Here is a 27,973-nt window from a genome sequence, read left to right as displayed (position 1 = left end):
TTCTTTGGAGAATCTGATTGAGGAGGCCACACTACAGAAATTTTACTTGAGGGCTTTTTGTTTTCCTCCACTGATCTGCTGAAGTCCTTATCCTGAGTAACTAATGAGCTGTGAGCACTGGAATATCTGGGATTCATGACCTTTTTTTCTGGTGATGGTGATCTGACTTTTGTCGTTTCAGCTGAATTCTTACTATTCCATAGTTCTTTGTGTGGCTTCTGTCCAAATCCCTCATCATAATTTCCTTTGGACTTGAACAGTTGCTTGTAGTGTGGCTTGCAGTACATTCGTCCATGGAGAGAGGCATAGTTGCCAAGGCTATTTTTTTTTTTTTTTTAAAAAAGGAACAAAACAAGAGGTTAAAGTAGTGCAAAGACAAACCAAAAGAATGCTTTTGCTCGGTGAGATAGATTCACCTTAGTTTGCCTCTGCAGTGCTCACAGCGAAAGCAGCTTTTATGGAAGTTTTGTTGGTCTGCAATCAGCGACTCCATGGGGTACACCCGCTTCCGACACACCCTGCACAGTTCGGACTCTGGAACTCGAATTTTCTGCAATACAAAGCAAACAAAAACAAAAGAGTTAACAATTTAATTTACTGGTTTGTAGCTGCCTTTCAATTTCCTTGGAAATGTTGTGGAAAAAGTCATGAAATTTAAACATTTCTGGTTTGTGACTCCTTCAAATGAAGCAGATTTGTCTTGGAACTTCTTTGAGGTCACAACCGGCAGCCTGGGACCCACTGAACGCGGGAGCCTTTAAAGCAAGGGGATATCAAAGTTTCCAGTAAAAATGAATAATGAATCAGTATCTACTTGGGCTGGAAATTCCTATTGTATCTATAATTACTATTACATTACATGGCTCATTCAAGAAAACATTCTTGGAAATTTGTTAAGTGATTAGATTACTAAAGAAAGGAGAAAACAAACTTTGATTCAACTGTTTTATGAGGGGTGACAGCAGTAACTGAGCATGTCAACACTCCTAGCTGTTACAATATATAAATGCTCTCCTCTGTAATTAGTATCACCACTGTCTAAATGAATTGTCCAAAATTCATTTAAACAATTGCGAAGAATTGCGAGTACTTTTCATATCTGCTGCAAAAAAGTGTCTTTGTTTGGGAAGTCACATCACAGAACACGGAACAATATGCGAAACCTTATCTTCACCTGGAGAATAAAAATGAATTAAAAGTAGTGTGTTCTTGTTGCCGAAGACATTTCGAGCGATTCCCTGCCGCCTCGCAGTGTGAATAGCATCACGCATGCACACAGAATTATTAGTTCAATATGTTTGCATCAGTTCCAGCTTCACACATCAGAGGTATGAGTAAACAGGATAAAGTGTAACATTTGAATATTAAAATGTGTGAAACTGGCAGGAGTTAAATTGCAACCTGCTCTAAGATTTGGAAAACACATCAAAGGAAATCATGTGATATAAATAAAAGTGTCAACCACTGTTAATGCTTCTTTTCTTTCCACACAATGCAGTTGATGCCTTATGAACTTATCACACACAAAGCATGTTAAACACACCGTCACGCCTGTTTAGTATCCTCATGCTGCACGGCTGGGTTTACCCGTCACGACAGTCTCCTGCTGGTGCGTTACAAACTGCGAGGTCCTCTGCTCCGTGACACTGAAACCCAGGTTCTGGAAAACTCCTTGGCTCTCGGCCCATGACTGCTGGAAGTTTCTCAGCAGCTCCTCGGTGGAGGCCTCAGGGGGCACAGCGACTGTTGGAACGCTGCCTCTCACCACGTCGGCGTAGGATGGAGGGTTACCACGGGTCAGGGAGCTCCCACAATGCATTGCACTCCTCGTCTCCCTTGTCATGTTTCCGAAGTCGTCAACGCTGCAGAATTGCTCAGTGACTGCTGTCGTTTCAGAGTGACCCACCGGCTCGGAGCAGACCGATTCGGGTTCTCGTCTTTCTATTTGTTCTCTCAGCTCTCGGGCTGCCTGAGAACTATGCTCTCCTGTCTCGAACACGTTCTTTATTGCTTTAACGTTGAATGCGGGGATTTCTTCAGTTTTAGGGGTATGCGGGTCGGCTTCTGCGTCCTCTGTATCACTCCCCAGCCTCTCTGAAATGACAATAGGTTCTCTTCTGGTGTAAACTTTTGGCTGTGGGGATTCAAATCTGTTTACCAGCTTTGACAGGTCAACTCTTGGGAGATCCTCTTTCAGGAGGTCCATATTCACAGGCTCTGTGGGCTCCTCGGTGTCAGGTCCCAAACGTTCAGGGATATCGATGGGATCTTTCCGAATGTACACCCTGCTCACCTCGGCCTTCTGCGCCTCCTCGAAGAAAGACTTCTTGTCCCTCACAGTCATCATGGAGTCCACCATGTCTGTGACATCGGTCCATCCTTGCACATTTCTCTCTGTGGGATCCTCCCTGTCAGCGAATGGAGATGACTGCTCTCTTTCAGCTGCAAAATGCTCTGGCACTGGCGCGGGAGGTGGAGGAGTTGTGCCACGAGACAGCTTTGAGGTGGTGTCCCTCAGTTTCATCAGCTTCTCCGAGCGGCTCAGAGTAGGAGACGGCGTGGCCCTGCTGAATGTAGATGTGGGTGTGTATGACTTGCGAGGTGGAGGCGGAGGTGTCCCGAGTGATTTGTAGGGCGGAGGGGAAGGAGTCACTCTGAGCGGCGAGTCTACCCTCCTTGACTCGATGCTGATAAAAGTGGGTGACGGAGTGCGAATACTCGCTAACGGCGAGGACACTCTCTGATCCACCGCCTCGCTCACCTCCTGACGCACTTTACTGCTTTGAAGGGACTTTTTCTCCTCCACCTTCTTTTCAGTTTTGGACGATCCAATGCTAATCTTTGATATCTTTGCAGTTGCTCCACTGAAATCTTTCATGTCTGGTTTTGGAGGCACCGGCAGTGGCGCTAGAGGTCCTTCCTTTTCTTTTTCCTGCTTGCCCACAGTTGTCATGCTGTCCACCAAAAATGTGAGCTTTGCCTGAATTATATTTTTCACATAGACAATCATTTCTTTCAACTTTTTCTTACTTTGCTGTTTAGCAATTTCATTTAGGTTCTTTTTCTCATCCAAGCCCATCATCCAGTCAGGGAATTCACTTATAATCATCCTGACAGCGTTGGAGTCTACTTTGCTTGCTGTGCCCTCGAGCTCTTTTATCTGAGTGAGCAGCTTCTGCATTACATTACATTTCTCTAAATCTGTGATTTCTTCTGAATTAGCCTCCTCTTTATGGGCCATTTTCCCTTTCCCTTTCACAGACACATCCTTAGACTCACCTTTGGTCTTTGCTGCCTTTATTTGCATTTTATTAGCTTCTGCTGCTTGTAGCTTTATTTGCTGTGTGTGCATCTGGACAGCCTCCTGCCTCTGCTGTTGCACACTCTCAGTCACAACCACCTCCTCGTGTTTGTGAATGTGCTCCGTCTTTACGCTCTGCTGGCTGTGGGAGACAGATACATGGCCTTGTCCTTGATGACCAGCTGCAGATGTTATCTTTGCCATCTTAGGCATTAAAACAGTAACTGATGGTGACATTTTTACTTCGGTCTCATTCTTTTGCACCTGCTTTCCCTTTTTTATGTGAACCTCCACTTCAGATTCCTTTACAGGAAGGGTCATCTGACTTGTCTTCTCCTTTCCTTTCATTTCAGTTTTCATCTGTGCTCTTGCTGATGTCAGCTGGTTGCTTTCCTGACTCACTTTTGTTTCACTTTTCTGTGACACATTACAGTTCTCTTGCTGTAAATGTATTTCACTTTTCACTGCTGCCTTTTGTCCCAAACTGTCACATTTATCCTCTTTCTTCTCTGTTGGCATCTTAAAGGTTTTCACCTTGAAGCTTGGAGTTACCTTTGGAATTTTAGTGGGTTGAGAGGGACTCATTTTTACCTCCTGTGTCAGAGGCACATTAATATTCTTTACATCTCCAGCTTTCAATGTGACCGCAGTCTGGCTTTGAAGATTTACATTTTCCTGGACAGCACTCTGTGTGGCAGTGATAGACTTGGTGCTGGATTTCTTAATAAATTGCTGCTGCTGCTCCATGACTGAAGAAGTGACCACATTCGAGCATGACGGGAAGTCAGTACCAGAGGCCTCATGATGCAACTGAGAAACAGAAACAGTCTGATTCTGTGGCGCATTTTGGCTGTTTTTAACACCACGTGAGGCGAGCATGTTTTCTGAGGCGTGCTCGCTTGCAACATGCTTTTTATCTGATGACACATTTGAGGATCCAGAGGCTGATTTCTTATTTACCACTGAGATCAAGGACTTGGTCAGAGGGATGTGGGAGGGGGGTTTCTTGGCAGGTGATTCTTGTGCTGATATTTCCTCTTTGGAAATGATCTTAGTTTCTTCGGTCTTTGATTTTGTCGCTTCCATGGTCTCTTTCTTCTCAGCGTTCTGTGCTGCAGAGAGCTCAGAGGAGAGTATATTAACTGGTGGAGAGGTGGGAGACGTGACATTACTCTTCTCCATTTTTTGTTGGCGATACCGTTCCTCTGCAAGCATGAGAGGGGTTTTAAATTTGCGAGCATAAGGTCGAGGCTGAGTCTCTGGAGTGGGCTCAGCAGGTGGAGGCAGTTTAATAGGAGGGACAAATACTTTTTTAGGAGGCTGTGGGGTTTCTTTTTGCAGTGGTTTCACAGCTGTGATGGTTGGTATTTTTGTTGTTGATTCAGATTGAATCTGCTTGCTTGTTTCAATATGTTGGTTTGTTTCCTTTTTCACTTCCTGAATGTTAGCCTCCTCTTTATGGTCTACTGACAATGTTGTTCCTTGATCAGCAGGGAGCTGAGGTGGAGGTGGTGGAGGTGGTGGAGGCTGTGGCAGTGGCTGCTTTTTCTGCCATTTGGGCTTAACTTGTATGGGCTGCTTCTGTGTTTCTGGTTGCTTGGGCACTTTGAATAAAGGCCTGCCGATGGGTTTAACCAGCTTCGCAGGGGGAGGCTGAGGCATTGCATTAAGCTCTTGCTGTGAGGGAGGTGGCGGGAGAAAATCTTGTCCTCCCACAGAGGACGGAGGTGGAGGAGGTGGAGGAGGAGGGAAAAATTCTGGCTCAGACTTTATGCATTCCATGGGAGGTGGAGGTGGTGGAGGTGGAAGGTCACTGTCCTGCCTCATGATAGAAGGCCGGGATACGGAGGACACTGGGCTCTCCAGCACTGGTGATGGGGGTGGAGGGAGGGAGAGCTCAGACTCTGAGGGCGGAGGTGGTGAAGAGGGAGGAGGGGGGAAGTGAATCTCCGGATTTGCCTTTTTGATCACACCTTTCCCTCTCATGTCAAGGTTACGATAATCACTCTTCATATTTTTGAAGTTGTGCTTCTGTGTGAGAGCCTTATTCTCTGTTTGCTTTTGAGATGCCGACATTTGCTCTGATTGTATTGTAACATTTTGCTTATGCGTGACAGTTTTCTCCATCACTGTCGTCTGCACCTGTTGGATTGTCTTTGTTTCACATATTTGCTTGTTTGAAATATTTGTCTGTGATGTGTTTTGCCCCTCTTTCATCACATTCACATCAGCTCTTTTAGTCTCTGTTTGATCATTATTTGTCATTTGTGTATTCTTTATCACAATAGGCTTAGGAGCTTGTACTTTCGAAGGGGTCCGCGCTTTCTGCTTCTCTTCTTTTATGGTCTTGTGTTGAGAGGCCCCAGCAGTGCTGTCTGCCCTGGCTACAGTAACAGAGTGGTCCTCTTGGGTTATTACCTGTGTTTTCACCGATCTGCTTTCCTTGTGCCTCTGTGCGTGCTTCTGTGACTCAGCGCTCTGAGAAAGGTTTTTCACAGTGGGGACCGGATTGCCTGCTGCACTCTCACTCTTAGCTTCAGATAAGCATTCACGCCCCACTTGCTTTACAGGTGATGGATTTTTCACGGGCACTTTTGCTTTCTTTGGGGGATACATACGTTTTGGATTTGAGTACTGTTTTCTTTGCATTAGGCACTTTATTGCTCCTTGAACGTCCCCTTTTACGACCTCCTCTTTTTCCATCTGTGTTGTCTCCTGTCCTTCGTAAAGAGATTTTATGGATGTTTTTACATCTCCTTCAACGCTCCCCCTGCGCTGCATTCTTGGAGAAGTCGTTGGCTCTAGGAAGAGCTGAATGGTGGCCTTAACGTCCCCTTGCTCGCTCACTTGATGCTGGTAAGTCTTTTTCTCACTCGATGCCTCGTGCAAACTTTGCATGGCAGTGTGGATGTCTCCTTTTACAATCTCCTCTCTTTCGACCTCTTTCACAGCTTGCGTCGCCTCCTCCAGGGATTTCAGGGTCCCTTTGATATCACCTGGCACTAAATCTTCGACAGTCACTTCCATAGTAGTGGTTGCCGATTTCTCCAGTGACTCGAGAGCACCTCTGATGTCTCCCCTGACGATTTCGGGTTTTTCCATTTCTTTGGCTTGATGCTGGGCCTCCTCCAGAGACTTCAGAGTGGTGGGTATGTCTCCTTTCACCACCTCCTCTTTCTCTATTACCACTTTCTGGTTGATGGCTTGGGTCAGTGAATCCAGGGCTGCACTAAGGTCACCTTTAATAATGTCCTGTTTCTCCAGGTTTCTGTAGGTAACAGTAGGCTCAGTCATAAAGACTTTGACAGTGTTGTGAACATCACCAGGAACTATGTCATCCTTTGCCACTGTGCGACCTATCTGCTGCTGATTCCTCCGCAGCAAAATTTTGGTTTCTTCAATGTCACCACCTATGATACGCTCCTTTTCGATCTCTTCCTGGACTTCGTCTGGTTCGTACTGAAGCTGCTTCAGGTAATCCAAGGCTCCAGACTCAATGCATGTGGAGTAAAAGCTGACATTACCCCTTTCCATATCTCCAACCCTTATCTTTTTTGAGTCTTCTTCTCCTGAGTTCGATAGAAGACGGTGAAGGGTTTTGCTTACGTTACCTTGAATGATATCCTCTTTCTCCATGCTGGCCCTCTCACCTTTATTCAAGAGAGAATAGATAGTCATCCTCACGTCTCCTTTCTCATCCTCTTGAATCAGAATGCCACGCTTGGAGGAGCCCTCGTTTCTGAGCAGATTATTTATGGCATCTTGAATGTCACCGCGGATAATTTCCTCCTTTTCAACATTGATCCCCCTGTCCTGGTTGAATAGTTGCTTCACTGTGGTGTTGATGTCTCCCCGCTCCTCCTGGTCAATAGTTATCCCCCTTTCAGTAGTCTCCCTGCGGTTGAGGAGGTTCATCATTATGTTGCTCAGATCCCCTCTGATAATCTCTTCTTTTTGGATTTGCGGAGCCTCCTGATTCATGAGTTTATATTTTGCCATGCGGACATCTCCGATCTCATCTGCCTCAATAAGGATACCTTGTGAGTCCACCATTTTTTGGCAGTAAAGCTCCTCAAGTGTCTCGTTGATGCTCTTACCTATTATTTCTTTCTTTTCCATTCTGCTCTCATTGAAATCATGGAACGGGGTGGTTTCAAATAACCATGTTGTCGTCTTCACATCCGCTTGTGGAATTTCCTCCTTTGCGACAACACGCTCTGTGCCATCAGTCTCTTTGATAGTGTCAAGAGGCTGCTTCTCAAAGAGCCATACAGACTGTTTGACATCCCCTTTCATTACTTCCTCTTTTGTCACTTTCTCCATGCCATCGTACTCAGCGCCTTCACCGTGGATCTCATCAATTGTGCGTGTTTCAAACATCCACGTGGCAGATCTGACATCTCCTTTTTGGATTTCACTCACGCTAACAGTTCTGATGTACTTTTGAGACGTCTCATCAGTCTCAAATCGCTGCTTATTTGTCTTCACATCGCCGCCTTGGATATCTGCGACCGTTTTCGATTTAACCTTTATGTCATCTGTAATTTCATCTAGAGGTTGAGTTTCAAATTTCCATCTCGCAGAGCTAACATCTCCTTTGTTGATGCCTTCCTCAGTCACAGCTTTAATGACATAGACCTCCTCAGAATCTTTGATTGAATCCAGAGGCTTTGTCTCAAACAGCCAACGGGCCCCCACCACATCTCCCCTCATAATTTCTTCTTTAGTAACTGTAGTTACTTCATGGTAATGGCCCTCTTTGTCACAGATGGCATACAGCGGCTGACTTTCAAACATCATGGTATAGTTTTTCACGTCTCCCCTCTCTTTTTCATCTCTAAAGATACTAGTCAGTTTAGAAATATCAGTCTCGGTGGGCTCCTCTTTAATTTGATCCAAAGAGTATGTCTCAAAAATAAAGCGGCCTTTGTCAACGTTCCCCCCCTGAACATCAGTCACAGTGCGAATTTCCCTCGCCTCATCACGGATGGCATCGATTGGCTGATTCTCAAACATCCAGGTACAGTTGACCACGTTTCCCCTCTGGATGTCCTCGGCCTGCTGCGTCTTCAGCCTCTGCATTGTTTCCTCAGAGGTGGAGCTCATAATGTCAGAAGAGCGATTCTCAAAGATGTACTTCATCCTGGACACGTCACCTGACTGAATGTTGATTTCCGTAACCCTTCTGAAAGAACTGTTGTCCTCCCCGGTGATATTCTCAAGGTTCTCGGTTTCAAAGAGGAAGCGGGCCAGTCGCACGTCTTTTCCTTGGATGTCTTCTTGCTTCACAGTGCAGGTTTTCAGAATGGTCTCAGACTCAGACTCCGTGTGATCGCGTATGTTGTCAAGTGTTTGGGTCTCAAAGAGCCAAGTGCACGTTTTGACGTCACCTTTCTGCACTTCCTTGACATCAGTCTCGCTCTTTTCCACCTTTTCATACAGGACATCCATCGGCTGAGTCTCAAACAGCCACCTGCAAGTCTTAACATCCCCTTTCTCAATTTCAATATCTTCCCTGGTTTTATGTTCTTCATCCTCAGAATTATTGAAATATTTAATGGCATCAAGTTGTTGAGTTTCAAACAACCACTTCGCAGTTTTGACATCCCCTGACTCTATCTCCTGTTTGGATATACCTTTTATGATCTGAAATTTATTGATGCTTTCGTCAAACTCATCAATCGGACGTGTTTCAAACATCCATCTGCAGCTGCGCACATCTCCCTTCACAACCTCCTCACGCCTCACAGTCCTCAACTCATGGTAATGGCCAGAGCTGTCTTGCATAGCATACATAGGGGTAGATTCAAAAAGAACTCTGTTGGATTTGACAGATCCACTTGTGACACCTTCAACTTGAATCTTCTGTGTTCCTTCACACTTACTTAAATCCATATTTTCAAACCTTTCTTTATAGTTGGTCACATCTCCTTTATCAAGAGCTTCAACATTCACAGTCTTTAAAATCTCCTTCTTCTCCTCCCTTATGTTCTCCAGTGGCTGGCTTTCAAAGACCCACTTTTGATGCCTCACGTCACCCTTTTCTTTTTCAGATGCAACCATTTTCTTAAGTTTTCCCACTTCAAGCAGTTCTTTCAGATTTTCCATGGGTACTGTTTCAAACAGATGTTTAGCTGACTGAACATCACCTCCTACAATCTCCTCTGAAGGCAAAGGTCGAGCATTGGAGTTGTCTTTCAGAGTATCCATAGGCTGAGTTTCAAAAACCAGACAATGCTTCCTCACATCAGCACCAATTATTTCTTCCTTTTGCTTCCTGGAACTTTCCCATTCCTCATCTTTAATGGTATCAAGAGTCTTTGTCTCAAAAAGCCATCTACCTTTGTTGACACCACCCTGAATGTTGTCCTCCATGGAAATACTGCATATAAGCTTTACCTTTGCTGGGTCTTTGTTTATAATATCCAGAGGCTGTGTTTCAAACATCCAGCGTGAAGTCTTGACGTCTCCTTTCTCAGTCTCCTCCCTGCGGATTGTGGTGATCTCCAGCATCTCTCCTGAATCGCCCCTGATCACGCACATGGGCTGGGTTTCAAACATGCGAGTCGTTGTCTTCACATCCCCTTTGATCTCTTCCAGCTCAGACTTCAGATTCAGGAAGTGGCTCTCCTCAATGGTTTCTGTTTTACCCAGTGAATCCAGATGCTGGGTCTCAAAGAGATATCTAGCAGTTTTCACGTCTCCACCGGCAATGTCTTTGGTGATGACAGTATCTGGCTCCTGTTCGTCCTCTTGGTAGATCTTATTCAGACAATCAAGTGGCTGCGTCTCAAAAAGCCATGTAGCAGTGCGAACATCTCCTCTCGCCAGATCAGTTGCTTGTTGTGACTGCTCAGCTGAATCAGGAGTCTCTGAACCTAGAGCATCCATGGGCTGAGTCTCAAACATCCAAGCTGTGTATTTCACATCTTTGCCAGCAATGATTTCCTGCTGTGCAATACTCTTTGCCTCATTCTCGTCTGGGGTTTCGTCTTTAATCGTATCTAGTGGCTTATTTTCAAACATCCAGCGCACCGACTGAACTTCGCCTCTCAGGATCTCATCCCATTCCAGGGACTCCCTGTCAGGGCTTGAACACGGGCTCACGCCATCATTTTCAAACATGTGGCAGGCCTGCTGGACATCTCCCATTTCCTCCCTTTCTAGGTCCTCCATTTCTGCTTCAGTGAGCTGACTTAAGAAGTCCGCTTCGAGGTTCTTGCGGACCTCTGGATGAATGTGCTTGTAAAGGCGCTTTAGTTCAGCTATACTCTTGTGTTTAAAGTACTGCTCCCTATTAGCAGGCTGCTTATGCTGGGAGGCTGGCTCCTGAGGCTGGGAAGAGACATGTTCAGGGATTTCCTGCACCAGGTTTGAGGGTGGTGGAGGAAAATGCTCTGACACCTCATAAGTGACTGACGAGGCTGACGCTACTGACGAGGCAGTGGCAGTCTTTAAGGTGGAGGAGGTGTCACAGCTTGTCATGGCTGAAGCTTTGGAGAGCTGGTTTACTGGTGCCCACTGAAACTGGTTGAAATCCACATCAACCTATGGTTTGTAAGTGGTTTTGGTTAAGGAGAGACGAACAGTGAAGATTCAACTTTAATATAAAATAAAATAATAATTACTATTTCTTTGATCCGTGAAGTCAAGTCATTTCTTTTCTTTTTGGCAGCAAAAACACCAAGTACGCTTAATTTGTAAGTAAAAGGACAAATACAGACTCATCTTGAGTATGTCAAACCAGGACATTTTCAGTAATGCACGTTACTGATTAAAATATTCACTGAATATCACTTTGAGTGTAGACAGTAATGTGAGTTCCAGTTTCAGTCTGGGTTTTCCTTTTAACACTGAGACAGACTTTGGCTGTGTAATGACATGAAGTCTTTTATCCAGTCCAATTTATTCTCCATCAGCTCATGGCATGCACAATTTCCTTTTGATGATTCATGATATGTCCTCATTTTCATATTTATACCTTATAAAAATCCAAACTAACATCTATTTAGATAAACAGACAGCATCATTACCTTAATTTCTTTGGCTGGCGCAGCTTCCTCAATCGTTTTTTCATACTGCTGCTTCAAAGCCTGAGTGGAAACCTTTGGTAGATCCTCTCCTCCAACGAGCATAACTGAATTAGACACAAGAAGAAGGCTGCCTCATTAAGTCATTCGCAGTGAGGGAGCTCAGGGGGATTGGAAAGAGAAATAAATCATTTCATTAAAAACCTGAGTAGTTTTCATTTTCTGAAACCATGCAGCGGTGATTGCCCAATTTCCACTTTCCAATATTTTACCTTCCTGACTTTGCCCTGATTAGATTTGCTGCTATGCACTGAATAGAAAATCATCTGCAGTCATTTTCATAGCTCATCCCTTATTCAGCAGTAGTAGGAACAATCATTAATATACAGGACACAAGAGTGCTGTGATAAAATGTGCAAATTACAATATAAAAGGCATGAGCAGAATAACCTGTTTCATTGTAATGGTTCCCGTAACTGTCTGCCACATTGTTATGGTGGACTCTTTCATCACGGATCACCTGTGAAAAGACAGTGGAAAATCATTAGTGTGTCGGCAACTGCACCGCAGCCTCCAACTGTTTTCAATCAGTGAGAAGTTTAAGGCTTAGCATGAGGCACATTTTCTATGTAGGGCACACAAAGTGCACGGCAAGTTCTGAAACAACCAAAGAAGTCAGGCAGGCAGCCTGTCAGAGGTAAGATGTTCTCATACAGCTGGGGACAATGGTGAGCGTAACGGCCAGTACCTCTTGTTGATTATGAAAGAGGGTTGTGGATGGGACGACCTCTCTGACACTGCTTCTCACTGTCACCTCTGAGGAGCTTGATATCTCCTGTCAAGAAAGGAAGTAATGTTGTGAAACTCGATGAAACCCCTCTGTGGCTGGTAACAAATGTTTTCCCTTTACAGAGCTGCTTCCTTTGGAATTGCTAAGTTTAAATTCCACAAAAGGAGGATTCTGGTGTCGGAGAGAAAAAGCACTAGATTACAAAAACTGTACAAAACTGCATAAGTCATTTCCTCCAGTGAGATTCATGTAGTTTGAACGAGATGAAAGAGAAATATAATATTTGAGCTTCTATCAGCTGTTAACATGAAATACAAGGAGGGGCAGGGGTTTTCATATTTCTGAAACCTGTTATGTCAGAATAATAATATCTTTCTTGATGTACAACCACTTTTAAAACTCCCTCCCCCTCACATTGCCCTATGTAAAATTTAGCATTCAGCAAGGTCTTCGTGCGGGTGACGAATCCACTCTGCTTCCCGGCTGAATGAGCAGATGGGGAGAATGCATGGAGAGGCAGCATTGACCTGACTTCACTGAGATCCGGCCCCGTCCCAGGCTCCTAACGCGTTCTGGCATTTTCCTCACGCTCTGGATGACAGCGCCACATCGACGAGCAAAGTTCAAGGTGCCCTCTTTGATTTGACCTATACAAGAGCGCCTGAGAGTTGCAGCCAGAACGGCCAAGTTTTTCCAATAAAGAGCTACAGTAGAATGTAAATCAAACAGAACCATTAATGTATTCCCTACTTTACACCGAGCTCATAAACAGAAAGGACAGCAGTGGTCTGTTTTCCAAGCACCTGATGATATTATCATATATGTACTTCAGCCTGAGCTCTTCACACACCCTTTGTTTATGAGAACGTTTTATTGCCGTGAAAGCAAATTTATTTTTTCAGTAAAGGTGTCCTTATTTAACAGTGACCAAAGCTTGCCAAAGCTCATAATAACCTTAAATGTAACCTTAACCCAAACTTTAAAAGGGAGAGTTTGACCACAGGTAGAAAGCTACTGCTTGCTGTAACTAAAGTGGGAAGACAAACTGGTAATATTTCTGAACAAAAACAAGTTATGTTGATGTCAAACCGAAAACATTTTCAGGCTTTATTTCCAATGTCTATACTGTTAACAATGTTTGTACTGCAATCTCTTTGAAAAAGTTATTTTGTGTGGCAACCTAATCAGAAAATAGTTAGACGTCACAGTCCTGTGTCGGGAAATATGGAGGGGAGCGGGCAAGAGCCTTTTCATGTGATTTGAACAAGAAGAAATACCACGTCTCAATCTGGCTTTTGTCACATTCATAAATCTGCTTTGTGGTATCGAAATAACACATCACTTCACGCTCGCTGCAGAGCATTTTAGAAAGCATGATTACACTCTCACCTGGACAGATCTCTGCTCGAAATGAAACTGGGTGACGCTGGATTGAGAGGACGAAGAGGCAAACTCCTGGTTCTCAAACTGTCTCTTCACACTAGCCAGGCCACCAGGCAGCGAACAAGCCTCGGACTCATCCATCACCTGTGAGCAGAAAGCAGAGAACATGAAACACACCTGGACATCAATCTGTGCACGCATGATACAATAAACACAGACGGTTTATGTGAGAAACACAAGATTGGCTTTGACCTTGGTGAACCAACTTGCATTCATTGACTGTGAATCTGTTATACATTCACTTATGCAAATATAAAAGTGAATGAAAAGGCATTATGTTAATGCTTTTAAAAGCATCAGTCAGCAATGTTGATGTACTTTTGAACGTGGAGCGAATTCTTTAATTTTGAAACATTAACACTCAAGACACGACAGCAGAGAGGGAAATTAAATTAATTAATTAAGTAAATTACAGCAAGTAACACCTTTAATAACAAATAACTAAATTAGTTTCAAACAAGACAAAGTTATATTTCTGTGACACAGCTAAGTGAAAAGAAAAGAAAGCAAATTAAAAAGTCCTTTCATTATGTTTTGCGAAACTTCAGAAATAGCAAAGATGGCTGGCACTGAATTTTGATGAATTTACTTTTTCCAAAACTCATCCTGCAACACAGAGCAAAACATCAATATAAAGTGCAGTCTTTCAGACTAGTCAGTTTAATGGAGGTTTTTCAATACGTTTTATTGAGCCCAGGGAAGGAATTACTCCTTTCCAAAACTGGAAAAGAGGAGGGAGGAAGACTTTGTAAATCTCAACATGAAGAATGTAATCTTCATCCTGTGAGATGTGGGCAAGAATACACCCTGACTATTTGATACAATGATCTCCTTCTGGGATTGTCAATTACTTTTTTTATATGAGAATTTTGCTGCTGCTGTGTGTGTGTTGGTGCATGTGCCGAACACAAACATACACCAAGGCACCTTTCCTTTATAATGCAAATAAGGGGTACAATGTAATTTGCAAGTTATTGCCGAGGAGTTTAGGTGAGTGACATTTTAGAGCGGGACACGATGTTATCAATATTTTACTAGTTGGGGATACAACAGCTGCATTGACATGACATGAAATCAACAGCTCTCATTTAAAATGACTGCTGCAGACATAAATTTCACCTGCATGTGCATTCAGGCAGGTTCAAACAGCAGGGAAATTTGTGTACTAATCTCTTCTCTCAGTCTTGCTCACTTCATTGTTTGGACAGAAGAATCTTTATCTTCTTGCAATTCTGAATGCTAGCAAAAGAAGCTCTTTGATTAAGGCTGAATTGTTTTTTTTTGGGGGGGGTACGCTAATTTGCTTTGTTGATAGAATCAAACTGGTCTCATGTCTCAACTTAGACAGTTAGATTAGCAGCTAGATTAACCAAAATGGCAATATAATTACTACAACAGGTCTTAAAAAGAGTAAAGAAACAAAAGGGCTTTGATTAAACGCCAATTAGGCAAACATTTCCTGTCTTGTTGCTGTGCTGTGAGTGCCTTAATGTAATCACAGCAGCAGTGTCATTAACAGTCCAGCATCGCGTTGACAGAAAACTTAGTCATGGTGGCTTTACATTTTGTACATACTTGCTGTTACAAATAAGTCATACATATGTATATGGACAGTAACATATAGGAGACCAGGACAGACTGGACAGAATGGTGTCCATCGAGACTTCTGCTATCTTTAAACGCCGTGTCACCAGTGTGTGGACGTGCAGACAACAGCTGCAAAGGTATAGAGGAAAAACAAGATGCCTGTGCTGATTCCCTCTGGCAACTAGCCAGCCTAGCATGTTCACACACACACACACACACACACACACAGAGTCAGCTGTCAGTAGCTACCACATGAGCCTTCCGCTGAATATCGAGGTTGGGGCTGTTGCAGAGCGCTGCCACACGAGTAGGATCATTCACCGAGTCCTGTGTGAAGCTGCTGTTTGGGAACAGTTGTGTTTTTTTTATTTGCATTATTAAACAATCAATAAAAGATTTATTGAATTTGTCCACGGCTGTTATTTATGTATTGAAGCAACAAGCCGCTTGAGGCAGTGCTTTAGCGCGACGCCGGTGCAGCTAGAAAAGCACTGGCTGTTATGTTAACAGCACCTCTCATCTGTTCTGAAATGGCTGTAAAAACTTGCCTCAAGTGGCTTGTTACTATGCAGACCTGTGATCAGCTAATGCACTCACTGAGAATCACGTAGCGGAGAATGACATTCAGTGAGATTATTACTGTCAATTAGTTTATGAGTATTTAAATTCTTTATCCGAGGATTGTTGTTTTTATTTTATTCTGGTTGAGTTTATTGGTGTTTTTTTATCAGCACTTTTTTATTATTACTGTTTTATTACCGTAAAACACAGCCTCTCGGGCCTTGTCAGACAAAATAAGCATGCAACTGTTCCATCCCGACATGAACAAAGACTCCAGAAGGTGGCAGATCATCCTCTGTGAACATACCACAGTGTGGCCCGATGAAAGGACGCGTGGACTTTGATTATTTACCGCCTGACAGATTTAAGAGCTGGATGTGAAACTTGGATTACTGTATTCAACCCTAAAGCTATGATAATCAAAGTTTGATTAAAAACCAGTGGACCCCTGATGTATAAAACTGAAAAGGAAAAGCAGGTCAAAGGCCTGTAAGTGGTCATTTTGACCCAACACAACAGGCTGAACATCATATGCAAGAGGACAGACCAACGATAAAATGAGAAAATAAACATCTACACTGAGCAGACATGAACGTGTCTCCAGTCTAGGACGTCACCAGCCTAACTGATGCAGCTGGCCAATCAAGCTGACAGCTGTTGTTTCCTGACACCTCGACCTGCAACACGCCTCAGTCCTTTTACTGAGTAACCCTGCTTTAGTTTACTTTGATCAGCTTGCCTTCTTTCACTCTAAAACAATGTCATAACAACCACATTTCCATCCATGTGTTCTGTAGCTGTAGACCACAATTAATAGAGAGAAAACAGACATTTTCTGGGACGTGAGGCTTTTTTTCTTTAGACACTGAGCTGACTCGCTGGAATGGCCTTGGCTGACTATCTGCTCACATACTTTATTATTGCATTTACAAACCGCTGCTCTTCAAAGCCACTGAGGCTTTTTGGTCCTTGGTAATGACTAGTGATTCAGGGATATTCGGAAATGTTTTTGTGCTTAATCAAAGGTGGAATAATGTGTGAAGGCCTACTGATGTGCTGCCTGTGTGGATTTGTCCCTCTGCAGATGCAGTTAAATTACTCTGACACAATTAGTGGTTGTGTTGTGCTCTGTGTGTGTGTGTGTGTGTGTGTGTGTGTGTGTGTGTGGCTATCTCTGCCTGTGTGCTACTGCTGCATAGGATTGAACAAAGTCAACATTTTCACACTATCACTCTGGCTTTAAAAATATCATTGTGTGGGATATAATCAGCTGTTTAAATAGTATAGTTCAATAGTTCATATTTAGGTAATTGATAAAAATAAGTTTTGATAATTGTTTTTTATATTTGAAATTGAAATTACATTAATCAAATGTTCACTGAGTGGCTTTATGGTGGCTTTTTCCATTCAGTAATGATCAACACCAACATATTGGCTGCATTTGTTGGTATAATTTCTCCTAATGTGTGTTCATAAAAACAAATTATTAAAACGAATGAATAGACTCATTTTATGGCAGAAGATACTTGCAGTACCAATAAAACATTGTAAAAATTGTCCTGCAGTCTAAATCCAAAGTAAAAGCAAAATGTACTTTAAGAATTTAAGTACTGGTTCTGCAGAGCCCATGAGAGGATTAGTGGGAGGCGAAAGATAAAAAAAAAAACTAAGTTCTGCGATACAAATGGATTTTCCCTTTTCTGTAATCTGCAATTTTATCATCAAATATTGGACAATTTCACTTTTAAGAGTCGAGAGCTTTAGTTTTAAGGGTGCCGACAAGCTGCTCACTCAGACGTCTGAATCGTGAATGTTGACATACCATCCAGTTCAAACATTAAGTGGTAAAATACCACATCTCAAGTACCTCAAATTTGTTCTGAAGTACAGTACTTCAGTTAATGTAATCAGTTCGGCCTTAAACCTGAGGGTTCTGTAAATGCAAGCTGTAAAATGAATGATATGCCATGCTGAACCAGCAGCCGTATGTGACTCTAGAGGTTTTCCTGTCCAGCATTGAGCCTTATGACACTTAAGATGAATAATCCTACCAACCCACCAGAGTCCTGTAGCACCCAACCCCCTTTTCCTGTTTAACAAATATCCTAGCGGGCTGGTTTTCAGTGATAGCAGATCGGACAGAGTTAACTGAGCAGAGTTTGGTCTTAAACATCAACCACAATGTTTTGTTAATTCAACAAAAAGCAAAACAAAAAGACTGCCGCCCACGTGGCTGCCTGCATATCCTCACTGCTGTCTCTCGTTACATCCACGTGGACGTATCGTCTTACCGCAGCAGAGGAGGAACTGCTGGTTTCCTTCTTCGTCACGGCTGCCTGATACATCGCCAGTCGCTCTTTCACCGACACCGGCTCGGCCTCCTGGTCCTCGACGCCCGGGGCCCAGTCCTGGGGATGTCCTGCCCTGGATTTATTTGAGCTGCCAGCAGCTGCACAAACACAAAAGAATCACTCTGTAAGATATGAATGAGTCACCTTCATGTAATGGTCACACAGAGTTTGCCAGAGAGGACAGTATATATGAGGTTTCTGTCATTATATTGCAACAGGCTGAGAATCAATGAAATGGATTTTCTGTTTGAGAGAAAACAGCACTGGGACTTTAAAAAAAAAAAAAAAGTCACATAATAGTAGTTTATAGTAGTCCAGAGTAGTTTCCCAAATTAAAGATTTTCTATGATGTTAAACATATAATGATATTTCGAAAGCTTTTTTGCCTTTTTCTGGTCGTAGCTGTTTAAAATCCTGGCCTGAGTTTGATTAACATGTCTGCACAGTTCTTGAGACTGTAGAAATATAAATCAAGAAACAGCTAGAGGCCATTAATCCTTAACAAATATCGACACCAAAGTGAAGCGGAATACTCATCAATCACAAAGCACTACTTCGTGATACTTCATATCGTTTGGCACATCCCTGTGGATAGCCAATTAGAGAAGAAAACTGATTTTACATTTGACTTTTCTGTGCTACAAAGCATCATTAGGAAACAGAGAAGGCTCCATTAAAGCTCAGCTTACACCCACAGCAGACCTTTTAGCTCTCGCCATGTTCTCTCTCTCTGGGCAACAACACCGTGGGATGGAAGAAGACCCTAAATAGAAATTATTCTCTCTCATTATATGCTCACACTGTAACCTTTTGACATTTTGAAATCCTCCTGCTTGTGGTGTTTCTGCAAGAGGCACTTAAGATATTTTCTCCAGATGTGTGCACGCAAGTCAAACTTTAACTTACAGTAGAGGTTAGGACAATTTCACAATTGATTTATCTTTGTTTAAAATGTTTTAGTAGCTGCTTTTTAAATGAACATGAATCCAGTGAAGCTGCCTTGGGGCTAGCGATACAGAGATGCGTCCAGTGCTTAGAGGTGTAGTACATACCGATCATGCTCGGTTGCGCAAAGTACTCATAACACTTCTCTTAGCCCACTTATAGTGTAGCTATGACTACACTGGCTTGATATAACTCACCCCTGGTATCCACCCACGGGTCTGACCTCAATATGGAAGGTAAATCCACATGGTTTCCCACATGAATCCAGTCTGAATGTCCAGTCACACCAGCGTGTGCAATGAGAGGAATGACGGACAGCTCAGAATACTACAATACCCATGAGCCCCTTTCTGCAAAGAGTCAGAGGCTCAAAAAGGCAAAAAAATGAACCCTGTGAATTAATTTCTGCCCTATTTTTTTAAAGAACAACAGATTAGTTTTCTTTTTTCAAAGTAGTTGAGTTTCATCAAGGCAAGTCACATAACAGTGTTTATTGAAAAATTACTGGGACTTTTACTTCCACAACTGGCCTTAACAGTGCTGACCTTTCAGGGAACGTAGTGTAGAAGAAAGAGAAAATAGAGGAAGATATCGAGGCTTGTTAGCTTATGAAATGATGCACAGTCCCAAGAAATAAATGCATGGGGGGTTAACAACACAAGTGCAGATAAAATGTTCTCATCTCAAGATGTTTGGGGAGCTATTGTGAGTGTCCAGCAAGAGCATGTTGGCTGATAGCTCCCCAGCTATTGTTGTTTACCATCCTATCCCTGTAAATAGTCCCTGTGTCACCAAGCTTCTTTAACCAAATATTCAGTAACAACGCAGAGATATATTTGTGCCACTTACTGGTGTGAGTAAGCCTTAATACAGACTCCATGTGACAAGAACATGTTCCCGTCATCCCACCAATTTTAGCTTTCTGCTACGTCCGGCATGTTAGTGTAACCAATAACCCATCAGGGAGGGAAATAGGCTGCTGGAAACGGCAGCATCTGAAAATAAACAGGGTTTTTACCCACAACATCCTATAAATATAGGTCAGAAATCCTACACCTGAGGCTGCGTTGTAGCCTGACCTCCCAACCTGATGACAGAAACACAAGGATAATGCTGTCGTTTATCACACGAGATGAATGTTGAAGTCATGGTCCGGAGCTGTCAGAGAGGCAGAGATGCCTGAGAGTGGTGACAACAACACTTGGAGTATCTCCGGCTTCTGGCTGAGAAGAGTAAGCCATATGCAAAGCTGCCATAACATGTAGGTGAGGTAACCAAGGCTCCAGGGAAGAGGCTGACTGGAGAAAAAAATAAGCCCAACCTTTTTATAAACCGGCTCTGTCTGCAGCGTCATTTTCCCCCTGTGACAGGGAGATTTATGGAGTGGAAGTGTGTGTGTGTGAGAAATAAAACTAAAAAAAGAAAGGAAACAAAGTCCGGGCAAAAAAAAGAACTTCTAATGAGATGGAATAGTTTTTGAAAGTTGTTTCACCATCTCCCCCATGTTGCCACTAATTAGCCCTGGCATCAACAGATGTTTAATTAGCATTAATAATAACTTTCAAACACTGTCTCATTGCTTAAGATGCCTGAACATAATGAGGGTCAAGTCTCTGTTTACAATGTGGAATTGATCAAGAAATAAGCTGTGTCATTTCAGCTTTGGACGGAGAACATACTGCACTGCTTAGAGGCATACTAACCAGCACACTGACTATTATTTTTTTTTCTCAGAGTATCAACTTCTTATCTGTTCAGTGCCACAGTGGCAGCACAAGTGACAGCAGCAGGCTGGAGGGTGGTAATGGAAGTGGGAAAAGCTGGCAAAAGTCAACGGGGAAAGGCCATTCTGCTGCCGTTTATGCACGTCTCAGTGGCTATATCGAGCCCAGCCGAGGGCCATTGACCTCCCTGTCACTGGCTCCTCGCCGCTGCATGCGCTAAAGCGATCAGAGGTGAGGTACCTGCGCCTGCACCGCTGGCTATCTAAAAGTGAGGAGGTGAGGGACGGCATGGGGTGTTGGGGGAAGAGACAGAGGAGAATGCGATCAGGGAAGAGAGAGAGAAAGAGAGAACGAGGCAGTAATTTCAGAGTTTGAGGGTGCAAAAGGAGGCAGCACGGCTTTGTAGCTCAAAGCTAAATCAAAGCTCATAGATCTGTGTCAAACAGAGGCTATCCGACAATCACAGGGGTGTCACACCCGTCTCTGCCACGTCTTCACAACCGAAGCCTTAAGCAATCCTATTTTCTGTTCATTATTTACTGACCAGAGCTTTTGGCTGGTAAGGTTTGACAGGAGAGCCAAATCGAGGTATACACTAATTGAAATGTCAGGCATGGAGGGCAATTTCTTCCTTACAGACAAAAGCAAAACAGGCACAATAATTGAGCTGTCAAATCTATCAAAATAACTTCTTTACATGGACACTGGATTGCCCTGCGGTGCTTCCTTATGCCAGGCTAAGCACTTTGTCTCCGATTTGCTATGCTTTCAGAATATTCCAGATCAGATTGCTGCTGGTTATGTTTGGTGGAAGGAAACAGGAAGGGCTCATGCATGTTTTATGACTATGCACAAATCCTGGTGGAACAAACGTACTGCAATACCACGTATCATTCTTTACGAAACTCCAGCACAATACATCTTACGACTTCATTTTATATCCGATGTTACACCAAAGACTTATCGTGTCTGATCGGCCCGGGCACATCAAACATATTCATTATCGGCTAAAATGTCATCTACCATTTCCAATCTGGCTCCTTCCACTTCGGCTTCGGTGGAAAATCACTTTAAAAGAGCTGTGCTGACAGTGGGGCTTATGTTGATGCAAGAGCCAGGCCACGAAATGCTGATAGCCCACATACATCTCTTACCTTCTTTAAGTGCAAAGGTTGCTCTGTATGTCAAATGACAATAGAATCCAACAGAACAGAAAAGGCCCTTGGACCTGCAGAAAATGAAATGGGCTTAGCTGCCCAGCTTTAACCCAACGCAGAAAGCAAATCCTGGCCAGAGACTGACAGTGAGGCTTGGAGACCAGCTCCAGCAGTGTGCTCCACAGCTCAGTGAGGCTCAGGCATCCAGTGACAGCTGATTTTATTTTAGAAGTCCCCCTTGGTAAAAAAAATAGGATGGACTTGGGGGAGAGGCTTGGTGGATGTGGGTTGGCTTTTTTTAGTCCTGAGGTACCCTACATGCCCTTAACCTTATGTCACAGTGGTCTTATGGACACAGACGTCCCACACTGTGAGCTGGAAAACAGACACTTGGTACATCTTTCATTTCAGCAGAGAGCAGGGAGGCACTTGGCATTTGAAATCACTTCTTGTTAGCATGGTAAATATCATGGCATTTCATGATTCAGCACACATAGTGGAGAATTCATATACCCTCATTCATGGAGACCAAACTCAACCACAGACAAACACTGAGAAAATGAGAGGGTTGATAACATCTATGACAGGTTAACGGCAAAAAAAAAAAAAAAAAGATGTGATGCACAGATTCTCTTTAAATAACAGTTCTACATATTCAGAAGCACAATGACTTGAGAGAAGACTGATGGAAATCTGATGTCAGCATAGAAATAAAAGTGGGGATCTGCTCTTATCTCATTTGTTTAACCATACACTACAGAGCTCCTGAGCACTCATGAAGAGCAAATATATATATGTGCTGAGGCCATGTTTTACTACATCAAGGGCTTGAAACGTTATTGCATGCGCGCAAGATACAGTTAAAATGTTCTGATTAACTCGTTGGCACGTTTTGACTCACCAAGCACCGATCTCTTCTTTGCTGCTGTACCTCTCACTCCTCCTCACTCCTGTTCGCTGCCAAAGAGTCTCTGGGCAGAGCAGAGCAGGCAGGCCGGGTGTCCACAGGCCTGGGATCTAGCGTGTAACACAACTTTTCTGCGTTTCAGAGGTCCTGATAGGCCTGTTTACAACTCTGGTTTGAGAAAGCTACTTGTTTACTCCCTCGTTTCCAGTCTTTTATGCTTAGCTAAGTTAATCAGCTGTGAGTTTTAGCTCCACATTTTGCAAATCTGCTATCAATCTTCTTATCTAATTCTGGGCAAGGAAACACATTCCTCAGACCGTCAAACTATTTATTTAAAATAGATTGCTAGGAATGAAATTGACTTGCCCATGTCTTACTAACATACCTTCAACAGAGCCATAGCTGTCTGTGTGCATTATTGATTACTGATTCTTTTGTATCAAGGAACAGTTATGTTGACACGACTTCAAAATCAGTGCTTTCTTTTCCCAGAGAAACACACCGATATCATCCCAAACCAAGTTCAGTGTGTTAAAAACCTGCTGGGGTACAGATCTGATGATCTTGAGTTAAGTACTGCCATAAAAGCGCAACTTTGGAGTTTTTTCAGCAAAGTGAATGACTCAAAATGTTCCAGTGAGAGGACCTGAGTGTACCTTTCTCTGGGAAACCTCTAACCCATCTTGTACACTTTAGGCCTGTCATCAAGATGCCTTTGAGCCTTTTTCAAAGACAGCTCCTCAGTTGGACAGTGAGGCACTACAACCAATGCAAACTGAGGAAATTCAGTGCAGTGCTTGCTGTGCCGAGACCCAAAACGAGCTACAAACCTTTAGCGATAGGACAACAGAAAAAAATATTATACTATAATAATATTTTAATTTCTCACTTTCATTCTTTTTTGTTTCCTCCATTTCCTTCCTTATTGAACAGACGTTGCCCTGAAGCAATGGCAAAGGTCTTCCTTTAAACCCGTGACCTTATGTTTGTCTCTGAACAGCCTGGAGCTTTTCATTCACTCTTTCTCAGCCTACTTCCTTCTTGACAACACGACAAGAGAGACAAGAGAACCTCGCTTATTCAACCCTCCATCCATTTCTGCATAGTCTCTTCGCTGTGATCATGACTGTTTTCCAACCTCATATGTGAAACACAAGGTGTTCACCGGGAGCCCACCCCATGAGGAGCCGTTGGCAGCACATCGACTAGAGAAAAGCGTGGTTATCAGGCTTGTGGAGAAGCTGCACTCTGCTGATAATCCCAATGAAATTGCACATGGATTTCCTGTTCTTAAAGTGGAAAATAAACATACTCCTGTAGAATACCTAATGAAGGGGCCTTAGAAAATCCCCACACTGAAGTCCAGAGTGAGTCCACATTCAAGTGAGTTTTAAACTAAAATAACTTTCAGAAAATTAATGCAATTAGTGTCTTTAATTTGTTGAGGTAAGTCTGCAATAAAGAGATTGAATGTAATATATCTGGGTCGGATGTGGATGTGTTAATCAGTGAGGATGAATATTTCACCTGCTGTTTCTGTCCGTGAGAACACAGTGTCAAGAACCTGAGACAATTTCATTTTCAGCCAGACAGGGTTGGGGAACGGAGCTATCAGTGCGTAGACAAGGTCAAAGGATGTTTTATTCTCAGGCCAAAACAGAAACACGAGACAGAAGAGACTCATAACATTACAGTAAATAATCATCATGTCTAACAAACCAGCGAAACCTTCTCTCTTATAAAAGTGAGATGTAATTAAAATATGTGCCTAATTGTAAGACAGTATTTGTTCTGGATACTGTGCTTGAAAAAAGTTGGTTTGTATTATATTTAAGGACTAAACATTTATATGTTTCCAACAGCAGATATTCTGTTTAAATGGAGCAGGTGAAGCTTTACTATAAAGTGGCTTAGCCTTGTATGTTGGCTGTCATTAAAGAATTATCAACCATCGGTGACTAAGAACCTTTAAACTTTAACAGGGAACAAGGAAAGACAGGGGAAAAAAACACAAACAAGGAAATTACATTTTACTGATCTTCACAGAAATGAAGTCCTCTAAGATGGTAAGAAGAGCAGGGGGTTAGACGAAGCATTTTTTAGACAGATTAAACAATAACGCATTAATTATTGAGCTTTAGAGGTGCTGCTAGGTGGTATTTTTAACTTTGCAGAGAGCTCTTTCTGCCTGCTTTTACTTCCTGCTGGCTCTATTCAGAGGTGGACTCAGGTTGTCTGAGGGGCATCATGATAATCATGATAAAACACATTCAGCTTATGAGAACGTATTTGTGGAGCAGGATTTGAGACATTTTATTTAAATGTCACAGATTACAACTTTCATGAATACTAAATCTATAGACACTGTATTGACCACAAACCAGCGTCCCATCAATACACAATATAGTCAAAGCTTAAATTTCCAAACATCAATGATGCCTTCAGGGCTAAATTGTGCTCCACTCTGAAACTGACAGAAGGAAAATCTTTGTTATTCCTGAGGATGATATTATAAAGACATCATCAGTTGGGAGACAAATCTGGGAGGAGATTAATTAAAACAGTCTTTGGCAAATCCAGTTTCAGCTGGCAGCATTTGCACTCTTTGAAAAATTGTCTTGTGCCAAACGCGTATGACAAGTTGAATCAGCCAAGAACTACTGCAAAGAAATATAAATAAACAACTTTTAAATAATAAAATTAAAAACATTCCTCCTACTGTTGTGTGTGTCACAAAGCCAGCCACAGTTTCATGGAGGTGTGTTCTGGTCTAACACCAGAGGAAACATGTAAACAGGATGCCTGTTAAGAAAGGGCAGCAGCATGGAGATTTAGAGCTGAGCTTTGCATCTGTTTAAAGTGCAGTTACGCCAACAGTTATTTAAATATTGTGGCTTTGCAGAGAACAGCTCCTGTCGTCCCCCTGCCACCACCGCCAGTCATTTGACCTGGCAGATTATGCAGCGTTTGTATGTCAACCTGTCAGTAAAGACAAAAGCCGTCGCTCAGCCAGGACAACAGGAACGCAGAGGATCGACAAGAAGCTCCAATTTTAGACACGGCATACAGATTTAGAGACGTGCCAGGCGACATGTAGCATCAGGTAGCAATGGAGAGGCTCCCAATCTGTGGGTGTGAGCATGCACGGTTGAGTTCATGAGTGTGTGTGCATGTGTGTTTATGAGGCCTGTCACCACTTCCATCACCTTAGATATTCACTTTCTACACTCACCGCCTCTCTCTTTGTATTGTTTGCTTTCCCATTTGCATTAGTATGACATGTAAATAATATACATGCTGCCAAAGTAGAGAAAAGAAAATGGAGGACAAAGAACAAGACAACAATGTGTTATCAACAGTGAGCATTAAATAGCAATTACACAACTGCAACTCTATTCCGCTACACTGAGCTTTTTAGCACATTTGAGCTCATTGTTTTGGTTTTACAGCTGCAGCAGACAGAAAAAAGTGAACGACTAGTCGGCAAACATCGTGGAGCAGTTAGTAGCCGAAGAGACTCGTATTTTTCTCAGGAGTTGGTGGAGACCAAAAAAGAGCTAAATCAGGACTAAAAGTTTGTGAGGGTAGTGAAATGTTAAAGCTTTTGGCGTATTTTGACAAATTTAAAGGAGAAATCAGATTGTACTTTTTGCACTGAGGGGTGTTTTTTTCAGTTCAGTACACTGACGTGACCAACAGTCCATGATCACCTGTGATACCTGAGAGATCGGTTTGTTAGGACTCTCTCCTTTAGTTTATTTGTGATACTCACAGAGATAAAGCAATGAACTGTACCTCTCACTGTAAGCCCCGTCTGTGTTCACACCACTATCAGCTTCAGTGGAAAACAAACTGGAGGTAGCCACCATAGCTTCGCTATCACAGTAATGGAAGCACAGTATCTCACAAGCACACAGATTCCCATTAAAAACCTGCCAGGGTGGCAGCCTTATCTGGCCAAGAACAATCCAGTTTTCAAAACCTGCCTTCTGCCAAATGTTTACCCTATAGAATAAATGGTACAGCACATTGCATGAACCATCCCACAGCCTCAGCCATATAAACTTACAGAAGTAAGTAAGTAAGTTTTCCAAAATGAAAAACAAGAAAATACTCACAAATAGCGGTGTCCATAGGAGAGGCCATGATCCGATCTGTTGACGGGTCAGCCTGTGTGAGGACACTGGACATCACTCTTTTGGACGGGGAGTTGTGGATGGTTGTCACTTCCTGGTTGAGGGAAAGACAGAGAGGGAGGGAGAGAGAGAGAGAGAGAGAGAGAGAGGGCTATCAGAGAAAACACCTGTGCTTTTTCAACAGGGAGAGGTGACACTACGAGTCATCAAAACCAGCTGGCTGTGCCCAAATCGCCTGTACACACATGTGCACACACCCTCACACACGAAAACAGAGGATGCACATAAAGTATGAAAAATGACAGCCTGGTGACATTCAGGCTCTGGATTCCAGTGAAACTTTGCTGCTGTCGTCCGGTCTGCACACACATGCACGAGTCAGTGAGTTTAAAGAGAGACGACCTTGAACACAGTGTGAACAGCAGGCATTGACTGGAAAGTTAGTTCAAATAGCACTTGGTTGAATTTTAATAGAGCCACTCAAGCTGTAACTAAAGGCTCCTACTGATAAAAGGTACAACACTGGTAAATGGCATGTCCTTGGAGCATACAGGCTTGTTTCCCCCCGTGAAGCATTTTGTAAGAACTTAGAAGTCAGTCACTGCAACACGTCTATTCAGTTGCAAATCATCCCCGTGGGGAACAAACACACCTGTGTCTGTCTCTGTCTCTGTGTGTGTGTGTGTGTGTGTGTGTGTGTGTGTGTGTGTGTGTAGGCATGTGTCCTTGCAAATGTGTGGGTGTTTTTTTGTTTGTTTGTTTTTTTCATTTGCAAACCAAATGTATCCTCAATAGCATTTTTTTTTTTTTGGACAGCTTCTTGCCGGGCGTCAACACAGAGTGACAACAGACAAGCAACGACTCTGCACACGGCATCACCACATGACCCACACACACAAACAACCCCGTGTTTGTCTGGCTTGGTCTCCTCTCTGCTGAAAGTGTCAACCACAATTTCATAAATGCACCAAAGGACAAAACGTTGTCCCCAAAAAATCCCATTTAGAAAATCCCCGAAAGACATGCATGGTAATTTGCATA

The 27,973-nt window shown here is 43.0% G+C and overlaps 1 protein-coding gene across 1 annotated transcript in view; it reads right to left on the bottom strand.

The window, feature by feature from the left end:
* Positions 1-178: 178 nt before the first annotated feature.
* The window catches only part of xirp2a (xin actin binding repeat containing 2a), a 57,131-nt gene continuing 29,336 nt past the window's right edge, over positions 179-27,973 (bottom strand). Inside the window, exons 4-12 of the mRNA XM_046382468.1 lie at positions 26,915-27,026; positions 18,004-18,161; positions 13,511-13,648; positions 12,080-12,166; positions 11,782-11,851; positions 11,335-11,438; positions 1,588-10,849; positions 417-550; positions 179-318 (exon numbers count right to left, since the gene is read on the bottom strand). Coding sequence (XP_046238424.1) covers positions 456-550; positions 1,588-10,849; positions 11,335-11,438; positions 11,782-11,851; positions 12,080-12,166; positions 13,511-13,648; positions 18,004-18,161; positions 26,915-27,026 — 10,026 coding nt within the window. The 3' untranslated portion in view covers positions 179-318; positions 417-455. The remainder of the gene's footprint in view (positions 319-416; positions 551-1,587; positions 10,850-11,334; positions 11,439-11,781; positions 11,852-12,079; positions 12,167-13,510; positions 13,649-18,003; positions 18,162-26,914; positions 27,027-27,973) is intronic.

Source organism: Scatophagus argus, chromosome 24 (genome assembly GCF_020382885.2).
Source record: "Scatophagus argus isolate fScaArg1 chromosome 24, fScaArg1.pri, whole genome shotgun sequence".
In the NCBI taxonomy this organism is placed as follows: Eukaryota; Metazoa; Chordata; class Actinopteri; family Scatophagidae; genus Scatophagus; species Scatophagus argus.
The sequence above is the reverse complement of the archived record's forward strand: the minus strand, read 5'-3'. Positions and strand labels throughout refer to the sequence as shown.